The 12,185-nt window shown below is 37.7% G+C and overlaps 1 protein-coding gene across 1 annotated transcript in view; it reads left to right on the forward strand.

The window, feature by feature from the left end:
• tmem67 (transmembrane protein 67) overlaps positions 1-12,185 on the forward strand; it is a 43,476-nt gene extending 31,291 nt beyond the window's left edge. Inside the window, exons 13-28 of the mRNA XM_053612151.1 lie at positions 617-740; positions 827-932; positions 1,011-1,067; positions 1,158-1,256; positions 2,210-2,308; positions 2,758-2,844; positions 3,717-3,819; positions 4,075-4,214; positions 4,292-4,432; positions 6,390-6,470; positions 8,442-8,558; positions 8,648-8,764; positions 9,312-9,416; positions 9,500-9,602; positions 9,925-10,067; positions 10,767-12,185. Coding sequence (XP_053468126.1) covers positions 617-740; positions 827-932; positions 1,011-1,067; positions 1,158-1,256; positions 2,210-2,308; positions 2,758-2,844; positions 3,717-3,819; positions 4,075-4,214; positions 4,292-4,432; positions 6,390-6,470; positions 8,442-8,558; positions 8,648-8,764; positions 9,312-9,416; positions 9,500-9,602; positions 9,925-10,067; positions 10,767-10,847 — 1,703 coding nt within the window. The 3' untranslated portion in view covers positions 10,848-12,185. The remainder of the gene's footprint in view (positions 1-616; positions 741-826; positions 933-1,010; positions 1,068-1,157; positions 1,257-2,209; positions 2,309-2,757; positions 2,845-3,716; positions 3,820-4,074; positions 4,215-4,291; positions 4,433-6,389; positions 6,471-8,441; positions 8,559-8,647; positions 8,765-9,311; positions 9,417-9,499; positions 9,603-9,924; positions 10,068-10,766) is intronic.

Consider the following 12,185-nt stretch of genomic DNA (forward strand, 5'->3'; position numbering starts at 1 on the left):
TTGGCGAGATAAAATTATGGGCACAATTTACAATCTCGGCACACTTCTGCTACACCTCTCAACAGCAGATTTCACGTTTCTGTTTGGTTTTTCAATTGAATTTTGTTGGTTGCTATATAACATATTAAAACAGGAGTGTGTAAATTTTTTATATCCGCTGTGTATAATTGTGTTAGTGTAAACCAGATTTTTATTTTCTTTCTTGCTTTTAAGTTACATCGTGTTGCACTTGACACCAGTGGGGGTAAAAAGCTGTCTGCTTTATCATTCTGTATTTTCTGTCCCCTGATTTTTGGGGCTTTGAGGGCAACAGCTTGTCTTTAAAGGTGATGGTCTAAACACGCACCAAAAAAAAAAAAGCCCTTCTCAAACGCTTCTATTCAAGAACAAACTGATAACCTCACAGCTTAGAGTGTCATGCAGGCAATTTTAATAAGCTGAATGGGCCCTCCAGAAAATCAACATAAGCACCTGCGTAAGCCGACTCTGAATACACAGAACTTTCCCAGTGCAAGTGCCAAGTTATTATATTAACACTACTTGATTAACGCCACTGTTTTTTGTCCTAATCTGCATCTTGTGTGTGTCTGTGCGTGTGTTTGTGTGTGTGTCCTAGCCTCTAACATGAATAGCTGGTACCTGACCCGAAGGCTGATGATGATAGACACTTTAAGTGGCAGAGAAAAGAGTGTGAATTCCACCCCCAGAGTTATTCGTGTGGCCAGTAACTTGAAAATGAGGTCAAATGCATGCGATATTCACACCCATCAGCACACAATGTTAATTGTGATGCTTCATGTTCTTAATAGTGTTGTGTGGCTTGTAGTTTCCAGCTTGTGCCAAACACCCAGAAAGGTCAGGTGTACCCTCCTCTGATGACTGTGTCCTACTCTGATATTCTCATCACTGACCAGGCCAAGCAAACTGTAGCTGTAGGTATACATAAAGTAAATATTGAGTATTTGCGTGCATGTGTGTACAGATGCTAACCTTTACATATGTGTATTTAGATATCATTCTCTTTGGAGTATGAGATGGATCAGAACGAAGCTCGAGTTAAAACTGATGTGAGTGTTAAAATGAGTATATGTTTGGCTTTTTTCAAACTGATAAAAAAAATTTTTTATAATGATCATTATGATGTGCATGTTGTCCAGATTGCTCTGGGTGTGTTGGGTGGAGTGGCTGTTGTGTACACTCTATTAAAGACGGCAAGCTGGAAAAGAAGGATTGCATCCCCTCTCATTGACATACAGGCAAGCACGCACACACACCCACACACACACATACATACATACATATGTACACACTAAAAGAAGGGATTAATACTGTCACATGGGGTTTCATTTAAAAAAACAAAAAGCTATCCAAAACGTATGGATTATTTGAAACCACATTCATGAGAACTCCAATGTAGAAGTAGTGGAGAGAGTTCTAGAATGCAATGCAGGTATATGATGCAGTCGTTACAGTAGAAACTTGGCTCGGGCAATTAGAATTAACACCGATAGTAGCATGTGTTGTCTTTTATACCAGAATAACACTTCAGTCAAATGCAAAAGGTGGACGGATAAGTCTGGAGATAGGATCTTCACAGCAGATGAATTCTGTTTGCAATAATTCTTCAGATGTAGAAATACGGGAGTGTAGTTTGAGTTCTGTTTCGGCCTTGTCGCGCTACTGGTCTCCCTTCCTATCTAACCAAATGTGTGAAAAACTACCCAATAGCAAGTTTTGAGGTCATTTATACATTTGTGTTCAGTGAGGCTTAGCTCATTGTATGCACTTATCCATCCCCTTATGTACTGTACATTCTAACCACTTTATTTATTTATTTATTTTTTTTACTGAATTTCTTTACAAAATAAATCTTGGACATCACTGAAGATGGACATTACATGTTAATTATAAATATTAATATGCATTTGTTTTGGGCAGATTTTCTTTAGTGAACTTTTAGTCACAGCTCAAATGCAGAAGTGTTTTAAAGCATGAGAATAATAAATGGCATGACTGATTAAAATTAATAATGGTGTCTAAATGCTAAAACTCTCATGTTTATTTTTTTTAACCTTTTTTTCCAAACCTTTTTTAATTTTCTCATTTTTGGTGATTTTGTATTGTATTGACATGTGTAAACAAAATTCTTACTATTGTTGGTTATTATTATTGTTATTATTATTATTATTATTACCTCTATTTCATTCAGACCATTTTGAAGTTCCTGCTGTTCTATGCTGGAGATTTGGCAAATGTTTTCTTCTTCATCACCGTGGGAACTGGTCTGTACTGGCTCATTTTATATAAGGTCAGTGTTTTTTGCTCAATAATTACTGAATTACCTGATTAGAATTTTGTATATTGGGTTGATCTCTAATATGAAAAAAGGCCAAATTGGCCGAACTTTGTCAGTGCTTTATTAACTGTAACTATAACATAACGAATAATATTAACACTGTAAACACTGCATTATTTATAGAGATGTTCTTTACACTTGCAGAAGTTTTTTATTTTATTTTTTATTTCATTTAAAAGATGTTTTAAAGCTTTGGTATAAAATGTGGTACACAGTTGGAATAAGAGTATATACAGACTCTACATTGTAGATGTATACACTCTATACAGTATAATGATAATATCAACAAGTGTGTATTTTTCTCTTTTTTGCTCTTCTGATATTTTTGTTCTATATTTTGTCCACGCTGTGTAGGAAATTCTGATTAAGTAGTTAGCTTTTTTTTTCCTTCTGTCTTACAGGCTCAGCAATTTGTGTCTGTATTGTTGCCATTACCAGCTCAAGAGGACAGTTTTGTGATATATGTTGGATGTGCTTTTGCACTTAAGGTAATATATAATAGGTGTGTAACGCAATTCCACTTTCTGTAGTTATCTGTTTAGTGCTCCAGATATCTGAATTTGTATTTTGATTTAAACCTGAAATAATAATAATAATAATAATAATAATAATAATTATTATTATTATTATTATTATTATTATTATTATTATTATTATTAAATATGAACCCCTCCACTATGTCCCTGGACACAATGGTGTGTGAATTCGGGCTCTGACGATTCATCAACCTCAGCTACATCACTCCAGTTCAATTTCGGTCATATTTTCTCATGAATTCAGTTGGTTCTATGCTCCCAAATGTAAACAGACTAGTAGCATTATTTAAACTTCTGCCACACTGACTTAGATTTAAACTAAATACTCTCGCACCACACGTTCTTGTTAATGAACATCCCACAAGCTTTATATCTGAATGCTTGCTTTAGCTTTTTCTGTTCTGCGGGATCCCAGTCTCGATGTACCCCTGAAGTGTCAACCGAGATAGCCTGTGACCATTTCTTGTAGCTTTCTAAAAAAATAAAGTGCACTTCATATTCATATCTGTATTTGTATTGGTTTAGAGCAGATTTTCATTCTAAATAATTTATTTGTATTCGACTGTAATTTATACAACAGTGAAGAATATTTAAACCATGCAAACTCCAATTAACACCAGATATTTCTTTGAAGATAGTTTCTCTTTATGCATTATGCAAGAGTGGCTAATCGTTTGCACTTGTTTTTCAGTAGTGCACAGAAAAAAAATACGATTTGGATAAGTTTCTGAATCTCAGCTGTGTAAATTACCAGCAGTATACATTTCTGAAACTCAGCTGCATACGTTAACTGTGTAATTTCGATTGTCTTTCATATTCTTCAGGCGGTGCAGTTCCTTCATGAGTTGTGGTTGCAGATGTCAGTGGATATATTCTTTATAGACTGGGAGAGACCTCGCGGTGGCAAGTCCAATAAATCTGTAGAAGGTTATTCTTATCATCTTTCTTGTAATGCTGTGACAATGTTATGCTCCAGTTCTCTTGTCTTCTTAATTAAACAGTTATCAACTTAGCTGTGAGGCTAATGGAGCTTTAAGACCTCTGGTTTAGCAAGTGTGCAATAATTCAGATTTGTGTCTTTCGCACAATGTTTTACTGGGCTTAATTTTCTTTTAGCAAAATGAAACCTGCGGCTTAAGTGATACAGCAGCTACAGTATTGTACATATGCGCATGTTTTCAGGGTGTGGTGAAGGAAAGACCCCAGCACCTACAGTCAGCATCTGGAGAACGTACTTTGTGGCTAATGAATGGAATGAGATCCAGACCATCCGTAAGATCAACCCCACCTTCCAGATCATCTCTGTGCTCTTCTTCCTGGAGGTGAGCTGCTCTGCACGCTGTGCCCTGGATGTATGTGTATGTGCATGGTTAGAGTTTGTGTGTGGGGGTGTTGACAGGTGGTGAGTTTCTCCAGCCTTGCATTGAGAGACCCTTCTTCGGAGCTTCAGCGCTCAGACGAGGGATACATACCCGCCTACAGCCGCATACTGCGCTACGGTGTGGCAACTGCTGTGTGGCTTTGCATTGGTTTTATACAGGTACCCACACACCAGAATTTTTTTTTTCCTCTATGGAACTGACAAGACACCTCTCGCACACACCTACAATATAACATAGCCTACTAAACCATTAACTGAACTTCAAAAATCACAACAACAAAAAAATTGAACATGAAATCTTGTGTTTTATGATTCAGGATTTCACAGAATATCCTGCCATATTTTAAATGGTCTGTTTTGCTTATGCTGTGTTCATACTATCGAAATAAGATAGATTGGGTGGCTGTGGCTTAAGTGGTAGAGAGGGTTGTCCACAAATCCTATGGGTTGGTGGTTCGATTCCCGGCCCACGTGACTCCAGATGCCAAAGTGTCCTTGGGCAAGACACTGAACCCCAAATTGCTCCCAAGAGCACCTTGCATGGCAGGTCTTCTACCATTGGTGTGAGAGTGTGTGTGTGTGTGTGTGTGAATGGGTGAATGAGAACCAGTGTAAAGCGCTTTGGAACCGCTAAGGTTAAAAAAAAAAGCGCTATATAAGTGCAGATTTGCCATAAACTTGCAGTTTTATTTCTCAAAAATGTAACAAAAAATTTGGATTGGAAATGGTAGGGGTGTTAAGTGACGTTACATTATTACTTCCTTTATTCATTCATTCATTCGTTCATTCATCTTCAGTACACTGCAAAAATTGACATCTTACCAAGTGAAAATATCTTGAATATAGTCAAATGTGTCTAGTATTTCCCATTATAAGATTACAATAAACCAAATATAAGATTATTAAACCTATTTTGAGACATTTTTACTCGTTTTAAGCTTCACATTTTCTTATACTATAGGCAGATATTTTAGCTTAGAAATAGGTTTAATAATGTTATATTTTGTTTTTTTTGGGTAATATTTCAATAGGAAATACTAGATAAGTGACTATATTTTCACTTGCTAAGATGTCATTTTATACAGTGTATCCGCTTTATCCTGGTCAGAGTCGTGATGGATTCAGAGCCGGGGAACACTGGGCATGAGGCCTGCATCACAAAATATGAAATGTTTCATTCCTGAAAAATAAGAAACATAATCATATTTTTTTTGTGTGTGAAACAAACCAGCACAGCATAAATGCCGTAATATTCAATTTGGAATGCAGCCGTAGTATTCACAACTCTGAGAACACGCTGCGGTTGTTTTCTTGTCTCTTCAGTATTACAGTTACAAAAACGAGTGAAAATCAGTTTATTACACTTACTAATGGATGTGTGTTGCTCTATTTAATTTAATTTTCTGTGCAAGTAGCTCTGATAGTAGTGTCCGCTGTAATTTAAATCGCAGGTTTATATCAATGCACTCGTTCTAATACATGGTGTCTTTTGTAACACCTAACTCACAGGAAAGTAAAGATGTACATAGTAAAAATCTAACATAACATCAAGAACATGAGAATTACACGTCTTTAGTTTCCAGGTCTATTCCATCCATCATATTAGAGAAGAGGACATGACTACACCTTCATTCGCCTTCGGTACAGGTGCCTTAAATAAGTCCTGATAGAGTAGGACTCCCTCTATGCCTTAAATAAAGCCTTCAAGGACCTCTACCTACATCCTCACACACACACAAGCCTAAATAATTAAAAGCAGATGTGCTAAACTACTGGTTACCAACAAAAATGTGTGACTGTAGAATATAATGACGGATTAACGAATATTAAAGAATTAACTAATGGATAAATGATTAACAAATTAAGGAAGGTATGAAATTTAATCATCCACCATATCAGCAACATTTTTGCTGGAATTTCACAACATTGAAAGAAACTAGAAATGGTTAAAAATGTCATTGAAGGTGTAAGCGCAGACATGGCATAAAACACTTTGGGATGTTCTGAAAATAATCAACTTCACGGCAGTAAAAACAACAGTAATCCTGTCTCGTTTTATTCCTTACATATCCAGGGTTCACCATATTGAGCTATGTTATATGTTTCTTTTCTCCAGATCATCTTTTTCTCAGTTTTCTATGAGCGCTTTGTGGAAGACAAGATTCGCCAGTTTGTGGATCTCTGTTCCATCAGTAATGTGAGTCTACATAACAGTTCTAATCTGTATGAATGTGGAGAGAATGTAAGCACACTGAACATATTTTTAAAATGTTCATGTATAAAACCATATGCAAGCTTGATAACATGCACAAACAACGTGCATGGGAGAATTCTGAGAATTCTGTATTTCAATAAGCAACATACTCACTAAGCACTTTATTGGGAACACTTGTACACCCACTCATACATGTGATTATCTAACCAGATAATCGCATGGCAGAAATGCAATGCATAAAATCATGCAGATACGGGCCATCAGCTTCGGGTCACGTTCACATCAACCATCAGAATATGGAAAAAATGTGATTTCAGTGATTCTGACCATGGGATGATTGTTGGTGCCAGACTGGCTGGTTTTAGTATTTTAGAAACTCTCCTTTTCATGCACAACAGTCTTTAGAGTTTATTCAGAATGGCGCAATAGAGAAAAAACATCCAGTGAGCGGCAGTTCTGCAGACAAATACACCTTGTTGATGAGTGAGATGAACGGAGAATGGCCAGACTGGTTCAAGCTGACGGAAAGGCTACAGTAACGCAGATAGGCACTCTGTACAATTGTGGTGAGCAGAAAAACATCTGAGAATGCACATCACAATGAACCTTGAGATATATGGGCTACAGCAGCAGAAGACCACGTCGGGTTCCACTTTTGTCAGCAAAGAACAGAAAGCTGAGGCTGCAGTGGGCGCACAGGCTCACCAAAACTGAACAGTCAAAGACTGCAAAAATCTCGATTTCTGCTGAGAAACACAGATAGTAGCGTTAGAATTTGATGCCAACAGCATGAATCCATGGACCCAACCTACCTTGTGTCGACAGTCCATGTGTGAATGTTTTCTTGGCACACTTTGGAACACCTGTTAATATCAGTCAATGATCGCTTGAATGCCACAAGCCTTTTTGAGTATTGTTGCTGACCATGTGCATCCCTTCATAGCCACAATAACCTTTATGTCACAAAGCAAAGGCATGAACATGACAATGTTTTTCAGTGCTCTTGCCAGTCACCGGATCTGAATCCAATAGAACACCTTTGGGATGTGACAGAATGGGAGATTCACAGCATGAAAGTCTAGGAATTGCATGATACAATCATGTCGACATGGACCAGAATCTGAATAATGATAACGAGTCTTTATTGGTTATAGCACAGTGAAATTCTTTTCTTCAGCCATGATACAGTGCCCCTGGAGCAGAGAGGGTTAAGGGCCTTGCTCAAGGGTTCAACAGTGACAGCTTGGCAGCGCCGGGCTGGAATCCCTGACCTTCCGATCAGTAACCAGAGTCATAACCGCTAAGCCGCCACTGCCCTTGTGGAATTGTGGAATCCATACCATGCAGAAATGAGGCTGTTTTGAGAGCCAAGGAAGGCCCTACCCAGTATTAGTATAGTGTTCTTAATAAAGTTCTTAGTGATTCTAGCATATTTTGCTTCAATGACTGTCTGGTGAGCCTACCTAAAATTTGGAAATATGCAAATACATTGGGATGACTTTTTACAACAATTAATAGTTAGTTTTATGGCCTGTTTTCCTTACACATTCTTCCTGATCAGAACACATGCTCTCTTTAAACTCTGCACACTTTTATTTTGCATTTGTATCATAGTTTGAACTGTTTTTGACATGTCATCCCCTTTAATCTGTGCTGATGTGCAATTACACACATAGGGTAGGCAAGTTTCAGTTACTCTTCCTAACTAGCACATGCAAAAATAAAAATAAATAAATATCGTTAATTCCCCTTACTTGCACTTTTATGCAGTTGTTCTTTTTCAGTCACCCACAACACGCACTTTGCATGTGTCCTTTATCAGATTTATCACACACATATTCATACTTTAAATTGGTACCTTAGTAAATCTGGGACTTGCTGTCCTGCAGCAAATTAAGTTGCATCTCAATTATTGTAAAAGTATTTAAGTTTTCATGATTGGGTGTGTTTTAGGTATCAGTCCTGCTGCTTTCTCTACGCTGTTTTGGCTACTACATCCACGGCCGATCTGTGCACGGCCATGCCGACACTAATATGGACGAGATGAACTCAAACCTCAAGAGAGAGGCCGTAAGATTTATTTGAATCGTAATTTTGAGAATATGTGACGGTATGGGATACTAATGTCTTCTGTTTGTGTGCGTTTCCACTTTCCATAGGAGAATCTTTGTGGCCAGAGAGGACTATTACCTAATTCTGACATTCAGACTTTTCAGATCTCCATAACAAGCCGTCTGAGGGCGCAGTATGATCGCATATTCGAGCCACTTAGTAGAGTAAGCATACATCAGTAGTGTTTAGTTTCTCTCATTGGGATATGAATTGTGTTGTTAAAGGAAAACTCCACCCTGAAACACATGAAATATGTTTATATTGAGATAATTGCGATGTTCTTAGGGATTCTGGTGCTAATTGTTGGTTGATGTAATTTTATTATTCCTGTAAGAAGGTAGCCGTTGTGTGCCACACTGAGGCCACATAAAGACAATGTTAGTGCAGTTATAATAGCAGTTAATAGGCAGAGATGACTCTCTTTAGGTAGAGATGAAGCAAGGGCTAAATCCTAATGCTGCCACTATCAGCAGGTAGTTGAACTGCATTGTGGGTAATGTAGGAATCTGTTAACAGCAATGAGAATAGACCAACATGTAGATGAAAGAAATTATAACAAAAGAAAGTGAAATCTCGGACTGATAGGGAAGTAGGTCAGGGTGGATTTTTCCATTAAAAGCTAGTTTTTGGAGTGAACGCACACGTACAGCTTTACAGGTCCTGGTTATCATTACTGAGCAGATTATTAATGTCTTTTCCATCACCACACAGAGAAATGGGCCCTCGCGATTGATCGATGCCTCGGCCAACCCGTTCGAGCAGAACACAAAAGCCTATCACACCATGAACCGATTTCTCGCCTCTTTTATTGACCACGTGAGACTTTGTGGACTACATCGTTATTACTCATGCACGTGACACTGTTCAGCATGGTCATCCTGTTTTGTTTTCTCTACCAGGCTCATCGTGACATGGATTACATTGTGAAAGATAAGCTGTTTTTTGAAAGAGTCGTTGGAATGGAGTTCATTGAACCTCTGGACAAAAGCATTTTTTATAATGGTAAGCTATACTGTATACACATAACACTGTGTGATACTGAATCAATATGTGGTTGTCAGGTACTGTTAATTTTTTTACAAGGAGCTTTGTTCATTTACAAAATCATACATTTGGCAAGTCATTCGCTAGGGATAAATCTAAATCCTACAGGGTGTCCCAAAAGTCTCGGGATACATACGGGACTAGCACTTTTGGGACACACTGTACAGTATATCTATATCCGGATATCCGTAAAGCTGCTTTGTGACAATGTCCATAGTTGAAAGTGCTATATAAAAAAAAATTAATTGAATTGAATCACTTGATGTGTTTTTTCCCCCAGATGACTCTCACTCCTTCGCTGAGGTGCTTTTCTACGGGAACGAGGCGACGCTGTTGATCTTTGACACACTCTTTTTCTCTGTTGTTGATCTCTGCAGCCAGAGCTTTATTCTGGCAGCTGTACTAACATATGTACAGCAAATGGTCAGTATATATATGTATATGTATATATGTGTGTGTGGGTGTGTGTGTGGATGTCTAAGGGATGTAGTTTTCTAAACCCACATGCATGTCATATATGGCTTATTTGATTGTCTAAGGTGTATAGCTAAGTGAAGTGACATTCACATCATGTAGTCTTATACATTCAGAGTCACATAGAACATACATACCATGGACCATTTCTTTTTTTCAGCATACTGAGAGTGTTCTAGCCCATTGTCTGTTTGACTTTGTGTCCCTCACACCTTCTTCATGACCCCAGACCCTTCTCTTTCTCTGGCCAGGGAGAGATGAGAGAGAAAAATACCCATTGTCTTTTGACAGTGCTTTTTTCTAGCTGTGCTGGTCCAAGCCAGTGGCATAGTCCACTTAATATCTGTGTGTGGGAGTTTCTGAGTGTGTTTAATGAATAATGTCCAATTAATGTCCAATAATCTGTCCAATTAACATAAAAATTCTTTTCCCCAACATGACACGTCACGTGCCTGGCTCAGTTTAATTTTTCATATGTCCATTTTTTTTTTAATACAGTTTATATTTGCACATAATTGAGTCATTACAATTATATATTGTATTTTAAGCCAAATGTTTTAATTAGGTCTGTATAGGTTACAAATTCAAAGTGTGATAGCTGTTAATTCAGATGATCATAAGAATCTATCTGTGTGTGTTTTCTCACAGATCTTCAGGCTGATTCGAAATGTCTCCGGTCGCAGGAACCTGGCCAGAAAAACTCTGGTTGACAAAAGATTCCTCATCTAATTTATTTATTTAATCTTCTTCATTTTGCCTTAATGCCAGTTTTATTGTAGTTCTTACTTTGCCAACTTTAATTCTCAAAGCTAGTTGTCTTTTGATGCCTTGTATGTTGTTAATGGATTTGTTTAAAAGTTTGTTGTTTCTTGTGTAGAGTACATAAAATTCTGTATTTTTCTACATCATTAATGACTGTATTGATTGAGTGATTGATTGATTGACTGCTGTATAGTAAATAGAAGTAAAAAACATGAAGATACCGAATGAGCTTCTGTTAATATTCGTTTAAAAAAACATCAGAATAGGGGAAAATGTGATCTCAGTGACTTTGTGGGTTATTGGTACCTGACATGCTGGTTTGAGTATTTTAGAACCACTAATCTAATGGGACTTTAATGCATAACAGTCTTTAGGGTTTATAAACACAACATGCTGTCAACCAAGGACAGGAATCTGAGACTACAGGGGGTACAGACTCACCAAAACTGCACAGTTGAAGATAGGAAAAAAAACACTGGTCTTTTTCCAGCCTCCCACTGTATAGTTTCAGTGAGTCTGTAGACTCACATTGCTGTCTGGCTGACAGGAGTGGAACCCGATGTGGTCTCTGCTGTTGAAGTTCATCTGCTTCAAGGTTCAACATGTAGTGTGGTCTGAGATGCTTTTCTGCTCACCACAGTTATAAAGAGTGGTTATTTGAGTTACCTTAGCCTTGCTGTCAGCTGGAACCAGTCTAGTTATTCTCCTCTGCCCTCTCTCATCAAGTCATTTCCAGCCACAGAACTGCTGCTCAATAGATGTGTTTTGTTTTCTGCACAACTCTGTTTAAACTCTGTAGACCGTTGTGTGTGAAAATCCCAGACCACAGTTTCTGAAATACTAAAACCTGCCTGTCTGTCACCAAAATCCATGTCATGGCCAAAGTCACTGAGATCACATTTTCCCCCCATTCTCTTTAGGCTGCCTCAGATACGAGAGCTCATTCTCATAACTTTCACATTCCTTGCACCTGTGATTAGAACCCAGACAGTCAAGGCCAAACACGGGCATGAACCATGATAACAGAGGTAAGAAAAGTAGGATGAACTGAAGTAATAACGACTGAACCGGACATTCCTTTCTGATTTTTAAAAATGAGTTAATCAAACAGACTTAACAGATCAAGGCTTACATTTCCATCTCTGCATGTTTATTGTGAAGTATCTGGGGCTTTTTTCTTTGGCCTGCTATATAATAATTTGTTTAGGGAAGTGAATAAATATAGATTAGTTTATCGAGATTTACATTAAAGTGTACATAAAACTAGATGAGAAAACTGGAATAAAACTCAGAAAGAAAGAAATC

This window comes from Ictalurus furcatus, chromosome 23, assembly GCF_023375685.1.
Source record: "Ictalurus furcatus strain D&B chromosome 23, Billie_1.0, whole genome shotgun sequence".
Taxonomy (NCBI): domain Eukaryota; kingdom Metazoa; phylum Chordata; class Actinopteri; order Siluriformes; family Ictaluridae; genus Ictalurus; species Ictalurus furcatus.